The sequence below is a fragment of the Dendrobium catenatum genome, unplaced genomic scaffold, assembly GCF_001605985.2.
Source record: "Dendrobium catenatum unplaced genomic scaffold, ASM160598v2 fragScaff_scaffold_621, whole genome shotgun sequence".
Taxonomy (NCBI): domain Eukaryota; kingdom Viridiplantae; phylum Streptophyta; class Magnoliopsida; order Asparagales; family Orchidaceae; genus Dendrobium; species Dendrobium catenatum.
The window spans coordinates 14964401-14992388 of NW_021319083.1; the positions used below are offsets into that span (position 1 = coordinate 14964401).

Below are 27988 nucleotides of genomic sequence, written 5' to 3' on the forward strand. Positions count from 1 at the left end.
GCTAGTTAAAATATTGATACATAAATTATAATATATTTATTAAAAATATATTATTATTTTGTTCAAATATTTACTCATGATTTTTTTAGTATTCATGAAAAATGTTGAGAATTTTTTAATATTCATAATTTGTATCTCCGTATAAAAATAAAATTCTGTCTCTGCCTGTCCTTCCACATAATTCGAAAGACATGCAAAAGTAAAACAATTTAGTTGTAACTTGTAATTATTGCAAATGTCTATGAAGCAGAATGATCAGCATTACTTCCAAGGCTAGTAGCAATAAGATTTCCAAAAAAAGAGATGGCTATCATGCAAGTCTTCGGTTTCCTTTGGACATTTTTTTTACTATTTTTTTAAAATAACTTTTTAGTATAAAATTTTTTTATTTAAGAAATTTTTTTTACTAAAAATTATTTTTAAAAAATAGCCAAAAGCTATCATAAGCAAAGCCTTCTCAATAAAATGTATTTTCTAGCAATGCAAGCAATCTTATAGATCAAATGAACTTCAAAGTTCTTAAATTGTTCTTTAACTAAGCTACTGTCTTAACTCTATAGTTCACATATTTCAAGTCATCGCTCTGGTGAGAAAAGAAGAGTGGTGACAAAAAGGTTTTTTTTTTTTTTTTTTCACGGCTTTTTATTGCTACTTAAAACTATTTTTAATATAAAATTTTAATTTTTATTAAAAAACAGTAATAAAGTCATGCCAAACGTAAGCTATGATTATATGAATTAATAAAATAATAGTAGAAAAGGCAGAATGTTTGTGCAATTGTAATAGAAATAGAAAAATTGAAAAAAATATAATAACAAATAAATCTACAGAAAAGCAATATTTAAACACTGCAGCATCACAAGTTAAAAAAGCTATTCCAAAGCATAATTTACAACATTCAAAATAGTTCCATCCTGCCCAATGCAAGCAAGCAACCCCTAAATTCACTCCCAAAAGAATGAGATTATCTTTGCAGCAGAAAGGCAGTTCCTACCAAACCCATCCAAAAAGCAAGCAGAGTCCAGAAGCAGGATTCTTCTCTAATCCAACTGGGGTCTCCACACCATGAAGTCGCCCAAGAAGTCCCTCGATGATGGAAGTTGTTTGTAGTGCTAACAAACTTTTTTCCCTGACCCCCATCTTTATATTTGTCGCTCCAGGTTCCGCGTATCTGTAGTTTTAGTCATTTTTAATCATATTTCACAACCATGACAATAAAAGCTAGCATTTAAGCTTATTAGGTGTTAAATATGTCCAATTATGTGGCATGTATTTAAATAAGAGAGATTATCAAAGAATTCTTAATTTATTTACAATATCTAACAACAGAATTTTTAATTTATTTATATAATATTTACTGTCTCAATCACAACAAAATGCATACATAAAAAAAACTACACTTTTACTTGTAAAAAGATAATTTTAGTGATATTTTTAGGTGATTTAAATATATTTAAATAAATAGAAAGATTTGGATATTTAATAAAGAATAATTGTCAACATTACTGAATTTACTAAAAGTGGTGACATTACTTGATGATACAATTAAGCGCGTGAATTTTTTTTTTAATGACGAGAAACCGTCTGTTGCCGTCCTAGTTTCGCCAAGGCGCTTGGCAGTCCGTAAACCCCGGCCGACCTACCGGATCACCCACACCAATTTGTACCAGCAACCAGTGCTTGATGGCCCCCACTCAAGGGGCGACTGCTGTTCGAGGGAATCAAACTCGAAATGAGGTGTTCCCATCCGAGCACGCCCACCAACCGAGCTAAACATCGGTGGGTTAAGCGTGTATAAGTTAAAGAACAATTTAAGAAAAGTTCTTAATGTCATCTCTATGGTGAGAAAAGAAAAGTGGTGACATTAATTGATGATGCATAATAATAATAATAATAATAATAATAATAATAATAATAATAATAATAATAATAATAATAATAATAATAATAATAATAATAATAATAATAATAATAATAATAATAATAATAATAATAATAATAGAAAATGCAGAATGTTTGTGCAATTGCAATAGATAATTGAAAAAAAAAAATAATTAAAAATAAATCTACAGAATTGTAACATTTCACACTGTGCAGCATCACAAGTTAAAAAAGCTATTCCAAAACATAATTTACAACATTCAAAATAGTTCCATCCTGCCCAATGCAAGCAAGCAAATCCTAAATTCACTCTCAAATAACACACACTATCTTTGCAGCAGAAAGGCAGTTCCTACCAAACCCATCCAAAAAGCAAGCAGAGTCCAGAAGGCAGGATTCTTCTCTAATCCAACTGGGGGTCTCCACACCATGAAGTCGCCCAAGAAGTCCCTCGATGATGGAAGTTGGTTTGTAGTGCTAACAAACTTTTTTCCCTGACCCCCATCTTTATATTTGTCGCTCCAGGTTCCGGCGTATCTGTAGTGTTTTAGTCATTTTTAATCATATTTCACAAGCCATGACAATAAAAGCTAGCATTTAGCATAATTAGGTGTTAAATATGTCCAATTATGTGGCATGCATTTAAATAAGAGAGATTATCAAAGAATTCTTATTTATTTACAATATCTAACAACAGAATTTTTATATTTATTTATATAATATTTTAGTGTCTCAATCACAACAAAATGCATACATAAAAAAACTACATTTTACTTGTAAAAAGATAATTTTAGTGATATTTTTAGGTGATTTAAATATTATTTAAATAAATAGAAAGATTTGGATATTTAAATGTGAATACATAAGACTTCTTTGCGATTTATGTAAATCCCCTTTTGAATTATGGTGCAAGTTCATTATATCAAATATGCAAGAGATGTATGATCAGAGAACCTACCCTAGGAGGAGATCAGGTGCTTCTTACAGAAAGCAGAAAAGAGAATTTAGTACTCTTACAGAAAGAACAAAAAAAAAATCCTTAAGCTGTCGTGAGGCTGTCAACCAAACTAAGGCAAATTTTGACAAATTTTAGTCCGCCCTCCATCGCCATCAAAAAATACTAAATCCCTCCCATCAACTCCAAATTTGATCTCCACATAATCCCATTACATCCAAAATTCATTCAATTCCCTCTGTAAACCCTTAATATTGATACATTCTTCCAAGATTAGTTAAATTTGTCTAAATTAGGTCACCTTGACCTAGTATTGGTTTTTACCTATCCCATGGCCTCCAAATAACTTAGAATTTCACTAGACACTCCAGATCATATCTAAAAACATTGCCGTAACATTCTCAGATATTTACAACAACAACAACATCAAGCTTTTATCCCACCACTACGTGGGGTCGGATACATGAATCCTTTTTCTCCATCGTGTCCTATTAAAAGTCAAATTCTCGTTTAAATCTAATAAAGAAAGGTCATTCCTAATATTTTCTAACCAAGTCTTTTTAGATCTACCTCTACCTTTCTTAACATAAGTCAAATCTAATACCTCTACTCTCCTAACCGGGTCATCGGAAGGCCGCCGTTTTATGTGACCAAATCAACTAAGGCGACTCTCTCTAATCTTATCTTCTAAAATTCTCAAATATTTACATAACATTAAAATTTATTACGTGCGTACGATAATCCTATGATTATATGTACTTAGCTCTACTTAGGAATATCTCCACCACATAGCCTAGCCTACCACCTATGTGAGAACTTACCATCAAAACCTATAATGAATGAATTTCTTTATAAGGGAGTACTCTACACACAAATCAACATAAAACATAAAGTGCAAACCTATATATAAAAGCCATTTATATTAATTTAGAATAACTAGGGATTATGACAAGAGGCGTACTTTAAAAATATTTTATAATATATGCTTGCCCAAAAATCAATGCAAAAGGTTTAAAATTCAAAATTGCATGCATGAATCATCACCTTATATAAAGAGAGCATTACGAACATTAATTAAAAAAAAAAAATAGACGACCCCTCAAAAAGAGTGAAGTTTCTTTTTCTAGCATCTTATAAACTTTACTCTTGATCATCACACCACCCATGTCATAATTATTCGATAAGTTTCAAGTTGATTGTCGACTATATAATGAAACCCCATACTTATCAACGACGAATGGCGCACCACGGCGCAAAGTTCCCTGTCTATGCGCCATGGCGCGGCACGCGCCATTTTGAACACGACACAAAATCACAAATAATTATAAAAACTATTTATAATTATATTAAAAAATCATTGAAATTGAAATTATGGGCACCATTGCGCACACATGATGTAAATGGTGTGCGCCAGCTTGAACATGTATGCCACGCCATGTAGCTGGCGTCATAGGTGTGTCGCTCCATGCCATGAACCATGGTGCGTGCCATTGACAAGTATGTGCAACCCTCAGCTCTTCTCATTCAGGACTTGGGACCTGACAACAACAGTCTTAGAGTTCGAGCCTGACAGAAAAGAATCCAAGACCGAGTTGCTCCAGTGGAAGATAAGATTAGAGAGTCGCCTTAGATGGTTTGGTCGCATAAAACAACAGCTTTCTGATGAGCCGATTAGTAAAGCAGATGTATTAGATTTGGCTTATGTTAAGAAAGGTAAAGGTAGAGCAAAAAATATTTAGTTCGAAAATATTAGAAATGACTTTTTTTTTAATTAGATTTAAATAAGAATGTGACTCTTATCATAACACAATGGAGAAAAATGATTAATGGCCGACCCCACATAGTGGGATAAAGGCTTGAGGTTGTTGTTGTATCATAACACTCATATCAATCTCAATAAATCAAGTTGAGAGTATAACCAAAATAGTATAGCAAATTCCATGAGTGATTTGAGGCACATAATTTATTGAGAAGATTAAGACCTGATTTCATGAGTAGGGATCAAGTTATGAGATAAGAAACTAATTGGCCATTTTGGTGGAACATATGTAAAACCTAGCCCCTCAAAATCCCACCCTAACTCCTACATATGTACAACCCACCTACCTTGATTCAAATGATGATATGCCCCTACCCAAACCCTAGATAAATTCAACATCTTAGAAGGCCACCTTTTCAAATGAATAGAGGAAAAGGAAATAAAAATAATAGGTATATTGAAAATTGTAATGGCCCAACCAAGAAAATTAAAGTGAACTCACCTTCCCATGATGATATATATGATCCTAATAAGCTTTTAATTTTGATAGTGCAATTTGATGATTTCTTTGAGTTGCATAAAATGAATGATAGCAAATCGGTCACTTTTACTAAGTAAATCGCATTGGTTATGCAAAGATCTGTTGGACCAACACATTAGCAAAAGAGTAAAGATTAAGGACCAATCTCAATTAGGCAGAGATGAAGGAAATGCTTAGAGGTAAATATTACCCAAGATACCATGATATGAAACTACATGGGCAACTATTAACTATGTGATAGGAAATCCTTTAAGTAATTAATATTCAACGCCTTTGAAAACTTCATATTTAGGACAAACTCTCTAGATAACGATTGACAACTAGTTAATAAATTAATCATTGATTTTAAAATACATATTAAGAATGAGGCAGAGATGTTTGACTCCCAAACATTAGAGGATGCTTTCCATTGTAACCTCGTGGTAGAAAAGTAAAAACAAGCTACATATTTTCCAAGACCTAGAAGTTAGACCACTACTACTTCTACCCAGAGATCTACTGTTAGGCTTAACCATACAAATAATAGCACATAAACCACTAGGACTCCTATTGAAAGGAGACCATCAGGGAAATCATATGTTTTATGTGCCACAGGAAGAGCCACGTGCAGTACCAATGCAAGACCAAAATCTTATTCCTATATGAGTTTCATTTGCTTAAGGATAATGATTATGAGGAGGTTATGGATGAGACACCCCCATCTAAAGGGTATATTCATATTGAGAATGACCATCAAATTGGATTCATGAGTTGTTTAGCAATTTTCAAGAATGCAGCAAAGGATTAGATGGGAAATATTTTTCTAAAATCCCGTGCTACGTAATGACAAAAGGTGCAAGAATATCATTGCTAGTAAGAGTACCATGAATGTTATATCCACCCATGTACTAAAGAGGGCTAATCTTAAGTCAAGCCTCATTCTCAGGCCTTTCCAGTGAGTTGAGTGAGCCACACCTCCCTTCCCAGCACAAATAGATGCCGAGTCCCCTTAAGATGGATAGGTATGTAGATAACATCTAGTGTGACATCGTGCCTATTGATATATCAAACATTTTATTGGTCCAACCCAAGCTATATGATTTGACTATCATAGATTCTAGCAAGGAGAACACATGTATTCAAGCATCAGAATAAGACCATTAAGCTTTTATGTGCAAAGAAAGTAGAGACTGCAATAGCACCAAACAAGCCACTTTAATATCCATCCAAAATCCACACTTAAGCAAAATGCTTGACGACGCTTGATAGTGATTGGATCCCCTACTAATGAGGAAAGTGATCATGCAACTGATTCCAACATAATTTCACTTGATCGTAAGGACAGAGAGTAGAATTTAGTACTCTTAAGAGAGAGTTTATTAATCTTTCTCATTTCTTTTGCTTCATATGAGGAAGGTTATTCCCGAGCTAGTGGAAACTCACAAACTTATTGTGATCTCACCGCTTCTGTCAAATTTGAGTGACAATATCCCTGAGGAACTTTCTGATTAGTTGCCATCTTTGAAAGACATACAATATATTACAAACTTTATCCACGGGCCTCATCTCTCAAATCTACCCCATTATAGAATAAACCCAATTGAGTACTTATAAAAAGATTCCTCTAGAAAAACCTTAGCCCTTGTGCAATTACTGCCCTTTTGACTCCAATGAAGGATGACATATGGAGGATGCGTGTAAATAGTGTTGCAACTCGAGTTATTCACAATTTATGTTTTTAATAATAACAAATATTGTGATTCACATCTTTATGTCTAATTATATTTGCAATGTATTTTTGTTTGTGTGTGTACTAATATTTCAAGAACATCATGTGCCATAAAATGAAGATTCAAGGCTCAAGATTGGATAGAATAGGTTATGCTGTAAAGATTTTTGTAATATTCATTGATGTATTTTTTATTTCTTGAGACAAGTCCTGTAAGAGTGTGTATGCTAGCTTGGAGACCATGCACACACACACACTCAAGGGGAGTGGGATTAAGTCAAAACTAAAAGTTTAATTGTTGAACTAATCGTACTATACGATTTGTATAATATTGTACAATCACCTCATCTAACTAATCGTACTAGACGATTTAGATCATCCAGGACGATCTAATATGATCATGAAAAACAATCGTCAATCACAATTTAGGAAATAATTTGAATATCATATTTTGTTCAAATCGTCCAGGACGATGTATATCGTACTGGATGATCTATGAAAAGCATGTCTAAATTGATCATGCGATTAGGGGACTAATTATGGTTAATTTGTTCAATCTGATCGTCCAGGATGATCAGTGAATATCGTACTAGACGACACGAGAGGTATATGGGATGATACTTGATCGTACCAGACGAAATACCATAATTTTCTTCTAATCGTCTAGTAGGATATGTATAAATTTGAATTGATCGTACTGGATTGTCCATGGATCGTCGAGGACTATCAGATCAAATTATGCACATCGTATTGGACGATCATGCGATCGTACAGGCCGATATTTGGCGCCATAATTGAGTTTCTAGGGTTTTTCAAAATCTGTATATCGCACTAGACAATCCTGCGATCATACTAGACGATATTTATCGCCAGAATAAAATTTCTAGGGGTTTTTTCAAAGCCCTCTATTTAAGCTTTCTCCAAAGACATAGTAAGTGTCTTTGGTATACATTGAGTCTCTGTTCTTCTGGAGAAAACTTGAAGAGAGAGCCTTGAAAGGGAGAGAAAAAAAGGGTGGATTTTGAGATGGAGAAGATCCTTGTGGGTTTCAAGGGAGTGTAAAGGCGGTTTCACACGGTTGTTCCGGCAAGCTTGCACCTCAGTACCATCGGATTTAAGGTTTGTCTTGAGGCAAGTTTTGGGAAGAATATCATCTCTTTGGTTTCAAAGGACCAGTCTACTTCGCCGGACAGGGAAGGTAAAAGCGATTCAAGGTTCTCTGCCTGTGAAAGGGTTTGTGGTTCTCTGTCGTCTCATGGAGGGAGAAAAAAGATTACAGTCCTCTACTGTACTGGGTTGGTGGAAGAGATTTTATAAGGGCTTCTCCAATTAGTTGTAGAGGCTAAATGAGAGTCACTAAAGGTTTAGTGCAATACCTGGAATGGGCGACTCCAAGGAGTGGACGTATGTCAGGTTGACCGAACCACTATAGATCTCTGGTGTGTTTGTTCTTAATTTTATTTATTTGCACTTTATTTTCCACATTTATTTTTGGATATAATTGATTGGTTGAGAATCTGTGATTGATATTACATTGTATTGATTATCCGCTTTCAGATGTTGAAAAAGCTTTAAGAAGTTGATTTTTTTATTTAAAGAATGTTTTTTAAATCACCAATTCACCCCCCTCTTGGTTAGCCACGGGGTTAATTCTTTAGGGTTTCACAACCCTTACGAACTTTCAAATAGTAGAGCTAGCAACAAGCTAACAATCAAGTATAGATTCCCTTATACCTAGGCCTAATAACATATTAGACCTTATCTCTGAGGCCAACTACTTTTCCAAGATAGAACTTGCGAGTGATACCACTAAATAATGTTAAAGTCACAATACGAATGGAAATGTCGTTAACTCCAAAGATAATCTCTATGAGTCATTACTTATGCTCTTTGGCATGTCTAATGCCCCTAGTAGTTCTATGAGGCTGATAAACACTATTCTAAAAATATAGATTGAAAATTACTGATTTATTCATATTCAATCCTGATGATGGCGGGCATTTGGAGGACTTCAGGATAGTATTTGAGCATTTAGAAAGGAAATTTTATATCAACATAATTTTTTTAGTAGGCGAGGTGATATTCATGAGATTCATTATATCTATATCTAGCATTAATCCTGATCCCTCCACAATTAAGGAAATCTTAGATTGGCTCACCACAACTAGTTTTATTGAGATTAGAAGTTATTATGTCCTATCAATCTTTTGTATGAGATTCATCAAAAACTTTAGTGTCATTGTTGCTCCTATCACTAATATCTTAAAGAAAGACAAAATGGCTAGGACCCCTAGTGCGTAGAGAGTTTTAGAGCAAATAAATTCTTTATGACATTTGTACCATTGCATAGTCCTTGATTTTTCAAAAGCATGAACATATCTTTTGCTGCATATGGTATCGGTATAGGTGGCATCTTAAGCTAAAAAAATCAACAAGTTGCCTTCAATAGTGAGAAGTTGGATTACAAAATAAAAGTACTCCACATGATATAGAATTTTATTCCATCATTCAATCTTAAAATGTTCAAGGTATTACCTTTGTATAAAAAATTTATCATACACAATGATCATCATGCCTCAAAATTTATATACACCCGATTAAAGTTAAATTATAAGAATACTAAGTAGCGATCATACAGGATTTTTCATTTATTCTAAAACACAAGCTTTAAAAAGGTAGTAAACCGTGGATGCCTTGTTTGGGGTGTTATTATGGTTATCTTCCTTAGAATTTCATATGCTTGACTTTGATAGACTTAAGAAAGAGTACCTTGTTTGTCCATATTTTCATGCCATTTGTCTAAAGCATCTGGATATGACCTTATCATTACATAGCTCTTTTTCAATGATGGATGGTTGTATACAGGGAAGCAGTAATGTATTTCAAGATCATCCTTAACCGAATTTCTCATAATTAAGCTTGCACTCTGCTAATATAATAGGTGTTTTCTCAAGAATAAGATAATAATTTGATGGACCATAAATTTTATCAGCCCTAACTAAAGAGACATGTTCATAGGTTACAGGCTCATGTTACACTCGCAAACAAACCAAAGCCATGAAAAAATAGATTAAGAAAGTACATGGCATTGCCCATTTCTTATCGACCTTGGGAGGATTGGTCAATGAATTACAATTATCAAGGATTGTAAGAGGGCATGATGGCATTTGTGTATTGGTGGATAGATTCTCCAAGGTGGCAAATTTCTTATCTTACTCAAAGACACATAATGCATTATATATAGTAAGGCTTTTCTTTAGGGAGATGGAAAATTACATGGCCTACCCTACCCTCCCCTATAGTCATTAGATAGAGATGGATGTTTGTTTCTCATTTTTTGGACAATATTGTGAAAGATGCTTGGTACAACATTAAAATTTTCATTTGCCTTCCACTGTCAAACAGATGGCCACACTAAATTCGTTAACTAGAGTTGAAATGCTTAGTCGTAAAGAGTTTGGGCAACTAGAATCTTCATCTATCAACTTTTGAATGTCTACAATATACTATCTCCACCACAAACAAGAAATTATCATTTTGAGGTTTTCTATAAACAAAATCCATAGAGATCCATTAATGCAATAGGAGTCCCCAACCATGTAATTTCTAATTCCATTTTATATTCATTAAAGATTTTCAAACCTTTCAAGTTGATGTAAGGAAACATATAGCTGAAAGCATGAAAATCACAGTCATTCTTCCTGAGAATAAGAAAAAGAAGATTATGCATTAGTTTCTATTCACTTGGAGAGATATCCATCTTAAAAATACAAGTAATTATAAACTAGGGCCTTTGTCCCGTACAAAATTTTTTTGAAGTTTGGACTTAATGCATACCATCTTGATTAGCCATAAGATAAGTTAATTAGTCTATTTTTCGATATTAAGATATTGTTTCGTATAAATAAGTTATTCAACCTTAAAATGATGCAGCTAACCCTTTGACTAGAGATCTATCTTACCAATTGCAGTATACTCACCAAAAAACATCTTAGAGTGTAATCCATCATTATAAAAGTACCTACAAACCAAGTAGGTGATCGTAGGTTCTTAATCAAATGAAATAATAAGCCACCTACTTAAAAAACAAGGGTCACAAATGTAGTGATGCGGACATCCAACCGTCCATGCCTATCCGAGGAGGAGCTGAAGATCGACGGCCATCATCATACCAAGTTATCTTAAATTTTATTTGTAATTTTTATTTTTATTATGAATTTTTCGTTTTTACCCTTACTTAAGGGTCTTGTCTTATGTAAGCCCATGGGTCAAAGTTGTCTTTTAGTTTCTTTTAAAGCCTATATATAGAGGCCCTTGCTCTTGTATTAGACAATGATAAATTATTAATAAAAAAAGGTTTGCACTTGTGTTCTTTGGAGAGAACTTGGGTGAGATTTCTATGGGAGGGAATTGGAGCTTCCACCAGCCGCATGATGGGTCCGGGCTCGTGGCTTGAAGTCCCTTGGAGAAGGGCAACGTATTACCCTTCAGCTACAGGATGTGTCCGGGCTCACGGTTGTATCTCTCTTTCCCAAAATCCTTTTCTCCTCCTCCCTTGACCGCCGGCCAAAATCCCCCACTTGCTACCGGCCGATTCTCCCACAAACCCCTCCAAAGCCACAAGCCTCCTCGACTTTATCCATATCAACCGCCGCAAAAACCCCTCCACCTCCATAGCCGGCCGACCACCTCACCCCTAACCTCTTCCCTCCTTCATTCCCCTTCATTTTCCTAAATTAGGTTGAAGATAATTTGAAAGAATTTTTAATTCAAATCCAATTAGTTTGAAATTCAAAACCTTTCCTAAATTACTAGATTTATTTTTGGAAAGTTCTTCAAATTAAATTCCAATCAATTTGGAATTGTATTTGATTAAATCTTTTCTCCATTAATTGAAGACTTGATTAATTTCCTTTTCCTTTCCTCCCATAACCGGCCCCTCCTCTCTCTACGCGCCAACCCTCCACTTTTGCTCTTGATTGGACTCAATCTTACTTGATAGTCTTCTTTCCTATTGTGGATGTGTTTTAATCTGGAAAGCATTTGAATTTAAATTCAAATGTATTTAAATTTCAAATCCTTCTCATAATTTAGTTATCTTAGTTTAGGAAAGTATTCAAATCAAAACTATTTCAAATTCAAATAGGATTTGATTTAAATATTTCTCCCTAATTTAAGATTCCCCACTTGGCAATCATTTAAATCTCTCTCCATAAACTCTCAAGCCCCTCTTAATGCCGCCGGCCCCTCCCCCCCCCCCCTTAATTGGATATTCAATTATGTGATTTAATTAACCACCCCCTTTTCCTCATTTAATTTTAATTTCAATTTTCAAATTTCGACCCACCCCCTTCGTTCTAGATCATGTAGACTTAAAAAAGTTTGCACTAGGACTTGTTGAAAAATATATCGAATTCAACATTGCATAATAGAGTTCAAATGGGCCTAAGAAAAATTATTGAAAACTTCAAGCATGATATTATTGGCCCCATCACTAGATCAAGATCAAGAACCAAAAAAGAGACTTAAGGGTTATCATTGCCCCATCACAAGATCAAAATCAAAGTTTCAAATCAAGATCCAAGAGAGCAACATCAATCATACATAATTAAAAAAATTAGAATATGGAAACAAATAAAATTGTACTGATGATTAAAGTTTAAACATTCAAAATTTTAAATTTATTGAACTTCTAATCTTTTTCTCTGTATGAGAGGCCTCTTAATTTTATTTTTTTATATTTTTAATTAGCATTAGGCCTTTGATGGACCGGTTCACCCGGTCCATCCACCCGGACACTTAAGGGTCTACGGGCGGACAAGGGGCGGGCGAACCCACCTGGAACAGGGGGAAGTCACGGTGGGCCCCTTGGGCCCACCTATTTGGATCGGACGGCATCAAGGGGGGGCGGAATAGTGAGGGGGGATTGAAGGGTTGATTTGGAAGGGATTTTGGGATGATATTAAGGAGCCATTAGGGTTTAGTTTTGCTTTATGCTTTTGGGAACTTTGCTCTTAGTTTTCTTCTTGTTTTCTCTAGGGCTTTTGTGGGAGACCTTGTCCTTCTCGAAGTGGACAAACTTATCTTGTTTTCTCTTGGATTTCAATGCAAATGTTTTTGTTCTTTCTCCCACTTCTCTTGTGATTGCTTTTAATTGATTTTTGGTGGAGAAATTTTCCTCTTTGGAGGGGAATTAGGGCAAAACCGAAATTGAGGAACCCTAGGGCGTATCAATTTGGTATTAGAGCTCTCGATCCTAGACGACATGGCATCAAAGAAGGTAGAAGTTTTGGAGGGAGAGATGGGCCAATTGAAAGAGGAATTGGGTGAGAAACTTTCGTCGTTGGAGGTAAAATTTTCAACCCTAGAGGAGAGATTTGGGGGAATGGAAGAGATGATCCGGAAATTGTTAGAAGCTCAAGTTGTTCCATCAAATCCTAAGGAAAAAGGGAAATCTCATGTGACGAACCCTAACCCTAATTTTCCAATTAGGGAAGGAGTAAATCAGAGTGAAGACGGCATACAAGGGCAATGGTCAAGGGAAGGGGGAGAAGGGTCTGGAGTAGGCGGCCTTTGGGGGATGACCGGTGGTCAAGGGGGCCAGCCATATATGGGCTCGGTGGGCCCCCACGGCACACGTGAAGGGTGGCTGAATCAGATGGGGGGTTTTCCGGAAGGGAACCGTGCCACGTGGGAGCAAGGAGGAAGAAGGGAAGACTACGGCATGGGCTATGGAGAGCCAAGAGAACCACCATGGAGGGGAATTCAAAATCCTTACCCGGTGGAGAGGAGGGGAAGACCACAAGGAGAGGGATTTGCTCAGGGGACATGGGGAGATGGAAGAACCTACCACCGAGATGACAACCGCATGAGGAAATTGAAGATTCCTATTTTTGAAGGGGAGGACGCTTATGGGTGGATCTACCGGGTGGAGCATTATTTTGCAGTAAATGGCGTCACAGAAGAGGAGAAGTTGATGGCAGTTCCGGTATGTTTGGAGGGGAAGGCATTGGCCTGGTTTCAATGGATTGAAGGGAGACAACATGTTAGGAGTTGGGAGGAGTTCAAAGACCTCCTACTTCATAGATTCCTGGTGTCCAGCGAGGGTACACACTATGAGCAATTGGTGGCCCTAGTGCAGGAGGGCACTGTGGCAGAGTATAAAGAGCACTTTGAGCTACTCTCAGGAAGATTGAGATTAATTTCAGATGGCCTTTTGGAGGGGAATTTCATGAAGGGATTGAAGCCTCACATCAGAGCAGCCATCAGAATAGTGGATCCACATGGGTTAGTAAATATCATGGAGACTGCACAGCTTGTAGAGGACAAGCTGAAGGTGGAGCCACCGAGGAGATCAGGGGTGTCTTACCCCACTTACCGACCTCATGATTGGGGGCCCAAAGGCGGCTACCATCCTTTCTCCTAGGGAGGTAGCCAAGGTGAAACCACTACGGCAGTGAACCAAGGGGGGTTCAAGAGATTGACTGATTCAGAGCTGAAGGAAAAAAGTGCCAAGGGCCTTTGCTACCGATGTGATGAGAAGTTTATACCGGGGCATAGGTGTAAGGAGAAGACACTACATATGATCATAGTGGGGGATTCAGAGGAGGAGGAAGAGAACACAGGGGCAACTGAGGAGGATGGAGAGGAGGAAGAGCACCCTCATTTGGCTATGGTAGAGGTCTCACTCCACTCCATAGCGGGACTGACATCACATTCCACCATGAAGCTGGAAGGGGAGATTGCAGGGTACAAGGTGATGGTTCTGATTGATAGTGGGGCCACCCACAACTTCATAGCTTGCAGATTGGTGGAGAGGGTGGGGCTACTGGTGACCCAAGGGAGAGGTGTAGGAGTCATTTTGGGCACGGGAAAGAAAGAGCGCTGTAGCGGGCAGTGTAAGGGAGTGACCCTCACATTGCAAGGAGAGGAAACAATGCAAGACTTTCTACTGTTGGATTTGGGAAGCACTGACGTGATACTAGGGATGCAGTGGCTCCAGACTTTGGGGGAGATGAAGGTGAATTGGAAGAAGTTATACATGGAGTATGGGAAGGGGAGCAGGAGAGTGACACTACAGGGAGACCTCAGTTTATGCAAATCCAAAGTGGCCTTGAAGTCCATCTTCAAAACGTTGAGAGAGGAGGGAGAGGGCTATTTGATAGAGCTACAGCAAGTGAGCATGGAGGCAGAAAGTGAGTCAGAAGTCATACCTGAGGTAATCCAGGACCTTCTTCAGCAGCACTCCACAGTGTTTCAGATGCCCAAGGGGCTACCCCCTATCAGATCCAGGGAGCATGCTATTGTGTTGAAGACCGGCGTAGCACCCATCAGCGTGCGACCCTACAGATATCCTCATGCTCAGAAGGAGGAGATTGAGAGGTTGGTAGCAGAGATGTTGGAGGCTCAGGTGATCCAGCCCAGTGTGAGCCCATTTTCCAGTCTGGCACTTTTGGTAAAAAAGAAAGACGGTAGTTGGCAATTCTGTGTAGACTACCGGGCCCTCAACAAGGAGACTGTGTTGGACAAGTTCCCTATTCCAGTGGTCGATGAGCTTTTGGATGAGCTTGGGGGAGCCACCATCTTCTCCAAGGTGAACATGAAGTCTGGTTATCACCAGATTAGGATGAGGACTGAAGACATTCAGAAGACAGCCTTCCGAACACACGAAGGTCACTATGAGTTTTTAATGATGCCGTTCGGGCTCACTAACGCTCCCTCCACCTTCCAAGCCCTGATGAATCAGGTCTTCCAGCCTTATTTGAGGAGGTTTGTTTTAGTCTTTTTTGATGATATTTTGGTGTATAGCAAATCTCTGCAGGACCATATCACCCATCTTGGGGTGGTACTCATGACATTATTGGAGCATCAGCTATATGCCAACCAGAAGAAGTGTTCTTTCGCTCAGAAGGAGGTGGAGTATCTGGGACACATCATTTCAGAGAGCGGGGTGGCAGCTGACCCCACCAAGATAGAGGCCATGGTGAATTGGCCTACACCAAAATACCTTAAGGGACTAAGGGGATTTTTGGGACTGACTGGCTACTACAGGAGGTTCATCAAGGGCTATGGTTCCATAGCAGGTCCTTTGACTGATCAGTTAAAAAAGGACAACTTCCAGTGGGAAGAGAAGGCAGAGGAAGCCATGAAGATTCTGAAGGAAGCCATGACTAGTGCCCCGATTTTGGCACTTCCAGATTTCACCCAGTAGTTTTTGGTTGAGACTGACGCTTCAGGAGTGGGCTTGGGAGCAGTACTCATGCAGAATCATAGGCTGATTGCCTTCTTCAGCCGGATCTTATCTACTAGAGCAAGGCTGAAATCAGTTTATGAGTGGGAACTGATGGCCATTGTGTTGGCTATTCAAAAATGGCGGCCATATCTATTGGGGCAACGATTCATAGTTCGTACGGATCAGCGGAGTCTCAAGTACTTACTAGAGCAGAGATTGGTGGCAGAAGAACATCAGATGTGGCTAGTAAAACTCTTGGGGTATGAGTTTGAGATTCAGTATAAGCCCGGGGCTCAAAACAAGGCAGCAGATGCTCTTTCCCGTGTGGAGTGCTCACAGCTGATGGCACTATCTGTACCACAAATAGTTGATTGGGGTGAAATGGTGAAGAAAAATCAACATGCAAAGGAGCTAGAGAGAATTTGGGCGGCTATCCAGAAGGGAGGAGGAGGGTTCAAAGGGTATCACCTCGAGAACTCTCTCTTGTTATACAAGGGGAGGTTGGTACTACACCGTGACTCAGCATTCGTCCCCATTCTTCTACGGGAGTACCACGATAGCCGTATTGGTGGACATTCAGGGGTGGAGAAGACCTATCAGCGGGTGAAAGCCGAATTCTTTTGGAAGGGTTAAGGGGTGATGAAAGATATGGTAAGTAAATGTGTAATTTGTCAACGGAACAAGTCAAGCTTGTGCCCCTAGTGGTTTTGCTGGAAACGCCCTTTGCTTCCAAACAAGATTTGGGAGGAAGTCACCATGATTTCATTGAGGGATTACCCAGAGATCTGACGGGATACATGGAATGGTGGTAGTGACCGTTTGAGCAAGTATGAGCCATTTCGTTCAACTCACGCACCTTTTTCAGCTCTACGTAAGATCCTACTTTCATCAGAGAGGTGGTTGATTGCATGGGCGTCCCACCTTCTATTGTCTCGGATAGGGCAAGTTTTCTGAGCTCTTTTGGAAGGAGATCTTAATGCAAGGCAAATTCTTGAAACGCAGTAACAGCATACCACCATCACAGACGGACAGTCAGAGGGTGGTGAACCGGAGCGTGAAGACTTACTTGAGATGCTTGTTGGGGAGAGGCCTAAGCAGTGGGTCAATGGCTGCATGAGCAGATATTGGTACAACACTACCTGACTACCATTACACCGCACTCATTTACACCTTTCAGGATTCTTTATGGAAGGATCCACCACCGTTGGTGAATTATCAGAAGGGGACGACCCTGTATATCTAGTGGATCAATACTTTGGAGGAGAGGGATAGGTTTTGGGAGATTGAGGAACACCTATTGAGAAGCCAAGATATCATGAAGACCAAGGGGATGCTCACCGCAAGGATGTGACATTTGAGGTGGGAGAAATGGTATACCTGAAGTGCGGCCTTACCGACAGAAGACTTTAGCTAGCATGAAGAATGAAAGTCTCTCCACGATACTACGGCCCATTCGAGATCGAATGAAAGTGGGGATGGTGGCCTACCGTCTCAAGTTGCCCTATTCCTCCATTCCACCTGTTATCCATCATGCATCTATTGAAGAAGACATCAGAATCATACCGTGGCCACTCCTACATACCCCAAGGGCCTCACGGGAATATGCAATCTTACTAGAGCCACTTACAGGTGAAGGAGTGAGGAAAGATGATAAAGGCAAAGAGGGAGTCTCATCGAGTGGAAGGACTTACCGAAGACATGGGCTACTTTGGGAGATAGTAAGAAGCCATGCAGAGCAATTTCCAGATTCAACCTTGAGGACAAGGTTGATCTTCTAGAGGGCGGTATTGATGGAATGTTCACCCGGTCCATCCTAGACACGCCTAGGGAGTCTACGGGCGGATCGGAGGGCTGGACAAGCAAGCCACCCACTTGACAAGGGGAATTGGGTGTGAGGGACTCTTGGATTCGCAATAAGGGGGGGCATTGGGTAGTTGGAGGATGGCCACTATTAATGGGTTATTTGGTTACAGGGACTTTTGGATGATGATTAGGGGAGCATTAGTGATATAAGTTTGCATTTAATATTCTTTAGATTTCTCTTTCTAGTTTTCTTCTTGTTTTCTTTAGGTGTCTTCTTTGGAGATCTTGTCACTTCTCGTACAGTGACAAACTTATCTTTGTCTTCTCTTGGCATTTCTATGCAAAGGTGTTTGCTTTCTCCTCCACTCTCTTGGGATTTGCTTCTTCTATTGGTTTTTTGGTGGAGAAATTCCTCATTTTGGAAGGGAATTAAGGGCAAAAACCCGAAACTAATCTGGAATCCCTAGGGCGATATCACAGCCTTTCCCTCAATCATAGCATTTACTCGTCTATACACCGCTACCTCCTTTAAAGGATATTCTCAAGACTAGTTCTTACTAACTCAAGCTAGATCCTTGACTAAGTTTAGCTTTTCCCTCATCCTTTGGCCGCCAACCCATTAAAGTATCCCAAACACTTCAAATCACAATAGATTCTAGTAGGATATATTTCGTTGTTGTTCACCATAAATTAAGATATAACCGTCATATTCCAATTCTAACAAGAGAGCTATAGAGATTGTCCCATCACACTAAACGCCTTTAACTTGAATACCCTTCCTACTTACTACCATCTCCAATATAATTATTCCAACCACAGAGTATTCGCCAATTCTTAGCCTCCTACCACATGCAAATGGAGCTTAGATCACATCCCAAGATCCATCAGATTTGAGTAAAATAAAACAATAAAAAGATAATGATGTGTTCAGTCAGGTAATAATATGTTTGAATTTCAATTATCAAAGTATTTTAAGGCTGAAAAATAACATAAAATATTACTTTCATATGATTACATGATAAATATCAACAATCGTTAAAAAAACTCCAAATTTAGAAAGGAATGACCTTTACAAGTGTTTGACTGGCAATAAGAGTCTTATATCCTTAAAGATAGAACAGCTATAATGAGAGTTTGATAGTAGATCGGAAAAAGAGTAATTTTATAGATAATTCTAAACATAGCAAAAAAACCAATAACAAGAAATTATCAGTAGGAAAATAACTTCTTATAAAATGGATAATCCAATATATATCACATTGATAGAAGTCGAATAAAATTACCTAGAAGTAAAGTGAATTGGATGATGCAACAGATAATCATAGAGTTGAAAATCTAATCAAATGAGACTGAAATAGAATAAGAATATTAACGCGTTCTTGAAGTTGCTAATTACATAAACTAGTAAATACCAAAACCAAAGAGAAATTGATTAATTAGAAGATCATTCAAGAGACTAAAAATAAGAAACTATCAGGAATAAAGTAGATCATATACACAGCATACTTACCTCAAAATTAAAAACATTTGAATGTTTGACAGAGAAAACACTAAACATGCCATGTTGAGAGCTAGATACAAATAAAATTCAAAAATAAGGCACTCAATGATATGGGTAGCTTATTGCCCAAATGAGACCTACAAAACCACATTATATAGGAGCAAAGTGGTTTTATTTAAAAAAAATAAGGCAAAATGATTCAGGTCGTTGTAATCGTTTACTTAAATATAGAAGATGAAACGACAAGGCTAGAAAACAAAGATTTCAGGTAACTATATTATGAAGATTCAATAATGCATTAGTAGTAGAGGCCATTAAAAGGCTGATTTTCTAAGCCACTTTGCAAGCTAGTAAATGATCCTCAAATATAATATATAAGATGCTAAGATGGCAATTTTAAAATGGATATTCATCGAAAGAATGATTGTTTGAAGAACTTCTCTCAACTCCCACATAATTTAATTAATCAGATCTAAATCAATGCATACAAACTTAAAAAGAGGCAAATTTGATAGACTCATTAAACCGAATAGAAATGTGCATGAAATGTTGAGCTCTTTCTAAATAAATTTTAAAATTTACCACACACACAAGGTAGATAGATAACCATAAGTCATAAGAATGAGAGAAAATATGAATTATCAAGATAAATATATCATGATAAGCCATCTTGTTTGGAGCGTGAAAGCAAAACTTTAATATGACAAGTTTGTTCAATGAGTAAAGAATTTAAAATGAGATTTAACCAGAGAAAAAGAACTTAAATTTCCTATATTTAGGTTATAAGTGAAATAAAAGAAAAAGAAACTTTATTAAACAAAATCAAATATACTAATGATTGGAATTGCTAAAAATTCTATACAAGGAAACACAAACAAACTAGGTACAATTCCCCAAAAGTTTAAATGAAACTAGATAATGATGAACTAAGAGAAATCCACATATCATCAACAGTTGTTACAGAAAGGTGACAAGATTCTAATTATATTTGATATCCAATAGTCATTATATTAAAGTTTGTTGTAGTTCTCTACATAATAAAATTTTCAAGCAAATTCAAAAAGGACGCAATTTAAAAGTTAAATGATTTTTAGATAAAAATTTATTACGCACTTCCAAGATTTCAGGGTCATGGTATCCTACAGAATGACATTCATAGAGCTTGTAGGGTTTCCACTGCGGCATATACAGAGATGCAAAAAAAGTATGATAAAAAAACACAACAAACATTATATCAATTATCTATGAATGTCTCTAGTATTTGGTCCAATAGAAGCAAAAATTCTAATGCACATTCACTATAAGTGGTTTAGTAGTTTTAGCAGTACTATGTCAAAAATGTTCTTATGGCTTAAGAAACAATTAGAAGATAAATGGATTGGTGAATCAATCATATCTTATCAATATGAATAACAAAGAACATAATAAATAAAGACATGGTTCAATTTGTCAACAAATAAAAGCATATAAGAATAGACATCAGTTCATTAAATCACGTAGTTGGAGGTTATGTAGTAGTAGAGTTTGTGATAACCAGATGAGAACCGATTCAATATTGTTGAACTTATTATAAAGACCTTTAATGCAGAAATTGTTTTTGTTCCATTACATGATGGTTTGCTTATGCTCGATCCAATATAGTAACACATAAAACAAAAATGTTCACAAGTATAATAGAGATAAGTCCTCTTAAAATAGTTAACATTTTGATAAACTAACCAAATTTCATAAAAAATTCAAAAATAATATTTTGGAGGCTTAATAAGATCATTAAGGTTAGTGAGAAACCTCTATTAACAGCTACATGCAAAACTTGTCGTTGCCTGTTAACTCTAAAAATATATTTTGAAGTATATTTTTGATGCCAGAGTTGACTAAATTGTCCTGCTTGACACTTAAGGTTACAAGGCAAGGTAGATAACCATTAAATGCAAAATTAATCATACTTATAGCAATTATAAAACTAAAGCCCTTATTATGTGGCATTTTGATCTCCTTCTTTTCATCATACCATCTAATGTCCATGCCATCGCAAGAGATCAAGACAAAATGAGCTTCCATCCTCTTGGTCTATGCTTATGCTTCTATTCCAATATCTAAAGCTTAAATTAACTTCTACCTCTTATATTGACCATTCAAAAGACTTTGGTTGCCATATCATGCATTTGTTTGGAGAGCTTTACCTATAGTTTTTTCAAAAGAGGTTGTCAGTTTTAAGTCTAATTTTTCTAAAATATTTCTTTAATAATATAAATACGTCAGATGACACATGCCTACATACCCTAAATTCATCTTCAACATATTCACTCTAAATATAATCAATTGATGCAAATGACTAGAGTCAGACTGCTACTGCAAGCAATTCCCTCGCCATATCATGAGTATAACTTCTTATCTTAAAAACGCTATTTCATAAATACTTTTAAAGGCCATTTCTTTTATCGAAGACCAATGAATTGAAAAAAATGAAACCCACATTTTTTTTTTAGTGGCCTAGGTTCTTACAGCACACTGAAATTTAACATAATTTAGGCTATCTTTTCTCATCTTTTGCGGTATTTGTGTATTATGAATCCAATCACAAGTGTAGAGGGATGCTATTAATCCAACATCGGACCAAAGACGAGTAAGACACCTAGAGATATTCACTATAATGGATTAAAATGATCATGATGATCCATAGTTATTTTAAAGTCTTGCTATGACTTTGGTTGTTTTTAGGGTTAAGATTTTGTTGTTATATTGATATTTATGTAGAGGACCCCAACATTTTGAAGAATGAGAGAGAGGGAATAGTAATGATTATTATGTTGAAGTATTGCTAATTCATTATACTTAGAATAGGTGATTATCATGACTAGCTCTCTTTTTTATATGTTATTTTTTTTGGGGAGAAAATATATATTATATATATATATATTTTATAATTAATTATATATATCATCATCACAACAACAACAACAACATCAAACTTTTGTCCACTACGTGGGTCGGCTACATGAACCCTTTTTTGCCATTGTGTGTTAAAAGTCAAATTTCCATCTAAATCTAATAAAGAAATATCATTTCTAATATTTTCTAAACAAGTCTTTTTGAGGTGTATCTCTACTTTCTTACATAAGCCAAATCTAATACCTCAACTTTCCTAAATGGGTCATCGGAAGGCCTCCGTTTAATGTGACCAAACCATCTAAGGTGACTCTCTCTAATCTCATCTTCAACTCATCCACCTAAGCATCCTCATCTCTGTAACACTTAACTTAATATTATGCTTCCTTTAAATGGCAACATTCGGACACATAAAGCATTGCAGGTCTCACCACATCTTATAGAATTTTTTAAGTTTGAGGGGGACTTTCTATCGCACAATAGCCGGATGCATTCTCCTTCAACCATCCAATTGAATTTTGCTGATAATATCCCCATCAATTTCACCATCATCCTAAACATAGATCCAAGATATCTAAAACGTGTACTCTTATTAATGACTTGATCGCCCAAAGTCACAATCCCCTCACTAGGTCTATTTCCACTAAAATTACACTTCATATATTCAGTTTTAGATCTACTCAAGCAAAAACCTTAGAATCTAAGTTGACCTCCATAATTCAAGTTTACCTTCAACTCTCCTCTAGTCTTATCACCAGAAGAATATCATCAGCAAAAAGCATGCACCAAGGTAATCCTTTGCAAATGTCTAGTGAGAGCATCCATGACTAAGAAAAAAGATATGGACTAAGGCTAATCCTTGATGTAATCCAACCGAAAGAAAAATACTTGGTCAACCACCTTGTGTTTGAACACAAGTAAATAGCCTGCATACATAATTAATGATTTAATTAAAAGCATTATTACATCCTTTTTTTCAAGAACTCTCCATAGCACTTCTTTGGACTTATCATGAAAAAATGCCTTTTTCTAATCATGATATCATATATATTATTATATATGATATATACATGGCGGGAGATTCCTAACCCTATGAGCTCACGCTACATAATTTGATTTTGATGACAAGTTACAATAAGTGGCTATTAAGTATCACTTTTTATTTTGTTTTTTTTTTTTTAATTCTTTTTGCTTGTGTTTTATTATGAAATAAAATGTATATGGTAACAAAAATAAGCATTGTTTTATTTTTATTGCATATTACAAAAGACAGTAGTGGCAGGTTGTGATTGTAATTGGCAGTAACAATGATCGATGGCAAATAATAGCAGGCGATTTTGTTTTTATTTTTTGTTTGTTTTAATTTTTTTGCTCGGTTTTATTATGAAATAAAATATATATTATATCATAAATAAGCATTGTTTTACTTTTATTGCATATTGCATAAGACAGCGATGACATGTTGTGATTGTGGTTAACAGTGACAATGATCGATGGCGAACGATAGCAGGCGATTTCCGAAGTGGTTTTCATTTAAAAAAATTTTATTATGAAATAAAATATATATTATATCATAAATAAGCATTGTTTTACTTTTATTGCATATTGCATAAGACAGCGATGACATGTTGTGATTGTGGTTAACAGTGACAATGATCGATGGCGAACGATAGCAGGCGATTTCCGAAGTGGTTTTCATTTAAAAAAAATCGAAAACACCTAAAAGATATTTGAGAATTTTCAAAAACAACATGCTTTGTTTTCAAAAAAAAACAAAAATAGCTGAAAAGTGCAAAAAAAATGTTTTTAATAACAAAACAAAAACTAATCTCAAACATCCCCTAAGAAATTATGTCTAATGGTTTCATTTAAGTTTGTGCAGATAAATAAGTTTCACTATCCACTCAACATATAAAAATGGCTCCATAGATTAGGAATATTTTATTTGATCTTCATATATACAAAACATGTGAAAGAGAAGTCTAAGAAGTTAGCAAGCCCAAAAAACAGAAACTCAAACTATATTAAAATCAAGAAGGGTGTTTTCACTTATTATTATATATTATTTAATACAATAATTAAGGTAATATTTTTAAAATAGTTTGAAATATCATATGATCTATTTACTAAACAAATTTTACAAAAATGGGTTACAGAAAATATGAGGAAATCAAAATATGAAATTTTGAAAACGTTAGCTACTCTCCGTTAAAGTTTACTAGTTTTCGCAAACTCATTGTGCCTGCTCCATAATGAGACAAAGAATTGACATAAAAAATTAATTATTAGTACGCCTCCATAATGAATTGGACCAGTGATATGGAGGCTTACTAATTAATCATGAACGCTTGCAAAATTATTCATCAATTGAAGCAAAATGAATTATAGCAAGCCTCTTAATTCAACCCCCTCTTGAGCCACATGTAAGACCATCACAAGAGATTACCAAAGAAAAGTAACATTTTCTTTGTTATACCTACTTTGAGGAGAACATCTCTCAAGCAAACACTCTCTACCCTAAACTATTCTCCTTACAATATGGTGAAAACTCTATTCATGAAGTACATTAATAAGGTAATTGATGATTGGATGCTCGAGATGAAAGGTGTGCTTATAGAAAGGGATAACACCAGTATCATCAAGCATAAGCAAAAATTAAGGAAGCATGATGAGTGGAAAGATCGGCCACATGAAAGTGACTAGTTTGGTTGGTTGAAGATGCACCACTTAATTTTGTTTGTACATTTGTCGAGATGCAATAAAGCTACCCATTTTTGTGCTCAGAGGACCATAGAGTGACAATTCTTTTGGAAGATTGAAGATATGATTCAAGAATTTATTGACATTCTTGAGAGGGATTGTAGTTTATTTTCTGTTCATTCTTAGGGGTTGATTTGGCCTTAGGTTTCTTTTTGTTTCCTCTTGGGATTGTTGATTGTTGAATGCAATATATGCAATGTGTTCAGGAGTACTAGAACATTGAAATAAAAATAGGATGAAATGCAATATCATTCATTACCATCAAACCAACTATTGGCACAAATTAAATAGAGTATAACTAAACAAACCTGTCATAACTAGAGCCAATTAGTGGAATTGTGACCATCTCATCCTCAGATATCTTGAGCTTTGGTGCTTGCAAAATATACCGAAGCTCCGCAGCTTGGCGTCTGATGCTAACACTAGGGTGCTTCTTCTCTAATTGTTGATAGAGAGCAATGCAATCCCTGTGTCTATTGTTGGCCTCATAAGCCATTGCAAGCCAAATTTGAATCTGAAATGCAAGAAAGAATTAAGAAAAACTTCTAAATTTTAGTTGCAAGCATAAGTAAACCTATTATCATTATAGTCAGACTTATTAAGTATAAATGACATCTTGAGGCTAGACTAATCCTTCCATTCCACGAAAAATGATTTAATTATAGCTTGCATCAGAATACGTCTACACGTACTATATAAGACATATGAACATTTCTGATGGGCTTTGTTTGACAATGATTACATTTACAATATTCAAAAGTTGCCTACATTGCAACATCCATCTAGTGGTATATAAGAAAACCAACCTTCAAAAACTGCATCAACCCATCCAAAAAATTTGCCTTCAACGCATGAAGAACATATAAAAACATAAGTCGACGAAAATTAAAGTGACAACTTCCTCTTCTATAAACCACAATCAAAGGAATAAGTTTATGCCTCTAATCGCTAAGCTATTAGAAGTGACAACTTACACTTCTATAAACCACAATGAAAAGGAATACAATTATGCCTTTAAACGCTAAGCTACTTGCGGAGTTGCTGAGCCAAATTAATGCCTTATAGAAAAAGTCCTACATAGAAATAATACAAAGACCAAACTCAAAGTATTATTGCGGTGAGGTATGGTAAGGGAGTGGGAAGTCCCATTCGAATAAAAAAAAAATTAAAAAAAAAAAAAAGTCCCATTCAAAGGGCTGGTGGGAGAAGACCCAAAAAATATATAAAATATTCACAAATCATTTCATTAAGGATATTTTTAGGGATTTTACATATAATTTTAGTTTCCTTCTATTTTCATTATAAAAAGGTGGTGTCATTCTTAGAGTTTCAACACAATAGACTTAAAAAAATGTAGAAAATGCATGACACTGTGCATTTCTCCAACAAAAACTTCATCATCGTCATCATAGTGGAAACTACAAAACAAAAACAAGAAGTAGACACAATGAGGCGGACCTGAATAAAAACTCTACAAGTTTTTGTGTATTGATTTTCTTCTAATTATTTACTCACAATGATTTCAATTAGATCATGAACTAATTCCCTTGCATAAAATAATTGATCTAGCATCAGTTTTAAGAAAAAGCAATGAAACAAGAAAAAGATAGCATATCGTTGAAACAGAAAGCACCTCACCTAGAGTATATAAACCTTTAAACGTTGGATTTCAATATAACAAATCATAACCTGGTATGCTACTATTAGGCTCACAAACATATAGCAGTTCAGAAATGCGTCACAATTCTCTTCGAAGTAGTCCAAAAAATGAATCAAGAATTTTACAAGAACTAATAAAATCACCTCTCCACCAAAGAGTGTTGGCCTAGGGATAATGGTGAGAGCTGCTTCTAAAAATTCGATGGCCCTGGAATACATGCCCTTGCCATATGCCTTCTGTCCCAGCTCAAACATTAACTTGGCCGTCTCCCTCCGCTCCGCCTGCTCCTTGGCCAGCTACTCTTATAACAAATATAATAAAAAGGAAAAAAAGTAAACAGCAAATTCTTCAATTTGTACTTTTAAATCCAACAAAATCATTTAATTCTATCGTGAATCGAAGAAGAGGCCGACCTTCTCGAGCTCACGACGGACGCGCTCGCGCTTTTCCTCCTCGCTCTCGTCCTCGCCGCCCCCGTCGCCCTCCTCTTCAGCAGCGTCAGGGGCACTAGGGCTCTGAAGCTCCTCAGCGCGCCTCTCAAGCTCCTTCATATCTTCCAGTTCCTTGAGCCGATTGAGAAGCTCTTGTTCCCAATCACCCCCGCCACCACCACCGGAAGGCGGTGAAGGTGAGGAAGAGGAAGCAGCGGCCGGACCCAGCTTGGTTTTCTTACGGCGGTGAATCGGCAGCGGCGGTGTTGGATGAGACGTCTCTCCTCCGGTGGCGAGGAGGGATGGAAGATAGAACTTGGATACCGCGGCTTCAGGCCGACGCCTCTCTGCCGTCGTACTCGTCGTCACTATTAATGGCGGATCTCGTTTCCTAGATGGCAAATAGGCTTCAGGGAGGAGAAGCGCAAGGTTGGTTAAGAGAAGCGCCGCAGCCATTCTCGCTCGAGGGGAGATTTGGACAGCGAAGAAAACTGGAAGATATTTTTGCTTCGGGCTTTGAGATTTGCGGGAGGAGAGAGGGCATCTGTTTTTTCCTGTAAGAAGAAAAAATGAACTGGAAATATGTATAGTGGCGAGTTCGACTTCCCTTGCGTACGCCAACCAGGCTTTTACGTGCACGAATCGGCTGCGTGGCCTGGGTTTACCAGTTTTTTTTTTTTTTTTTTTTTAATGATGAAGCCTTTCCTTAGGTCATAAAAACTCCAATCAACCTAATATGTAAACCACACCAAGGGATTCGAATCAGGGACCTAGACTTTTGCCCAACCGGCTCTTAACCACTCGGACAAACAACAGTGGATTACTAGTTCGCAAACTTTTTTTTTGCAAATTGAACAGATGGGATCAT

General features: G+C 36.6%; 1 protein-coding gene across 1 annotated transcript; it reads right to left on the reverse strand.

Annotated features, from left to right (window-relative positions):
• Positions 1 to 2207: 2207 nt before the first annotated feature.
• LOC110093864 lies at positions 2208 to 27726 on the reverse strand. The gene is made up of 4 exons (XM_020818892.2): positions 27103 to 27726; positions 26833 to 26985; positions 25338 to 25543; positions 2208 to 2418 (listed from the first exon to the last, which is right to left on the reverse strand). The coding sequence occupies exons 1-4, from the start codon at positions 27574 to 27576 to the stop codon at positions 2208 to 2210; spliced, it is 1044 nt and encodes a 347-aa protein (XP_020674551.1). The 5' UTR covers positions 27577 to 27726.
• Between the last annotated feature and the right edge of the window lie 262 nt (positions 27727 to 27988).

Coding starts and splice junctions, on each gene's coding strand:
- LOC110093864 (XM_020818892.2), bottom strand. CDS start 27,576: ATGGCTGCGGCGCTTCTCTTAACCAACCTTGCGCTTCTCCTCCCTGAA. Junction 26,986..27,102: donor TCCGTCGTGAGCTCGAGAAG/GTCGGCCTCTTC, acceptor TTATAAGAGTAG/CTGGCCAAGGAGCAGGCGGA. Junction 2,419..25,337: donor ATTGGCTCTAGTTATGACAG/GTTTGTTTAGTT, acceptor AAAACACTACAG/ATACGCCGGAACCTGGAGCG.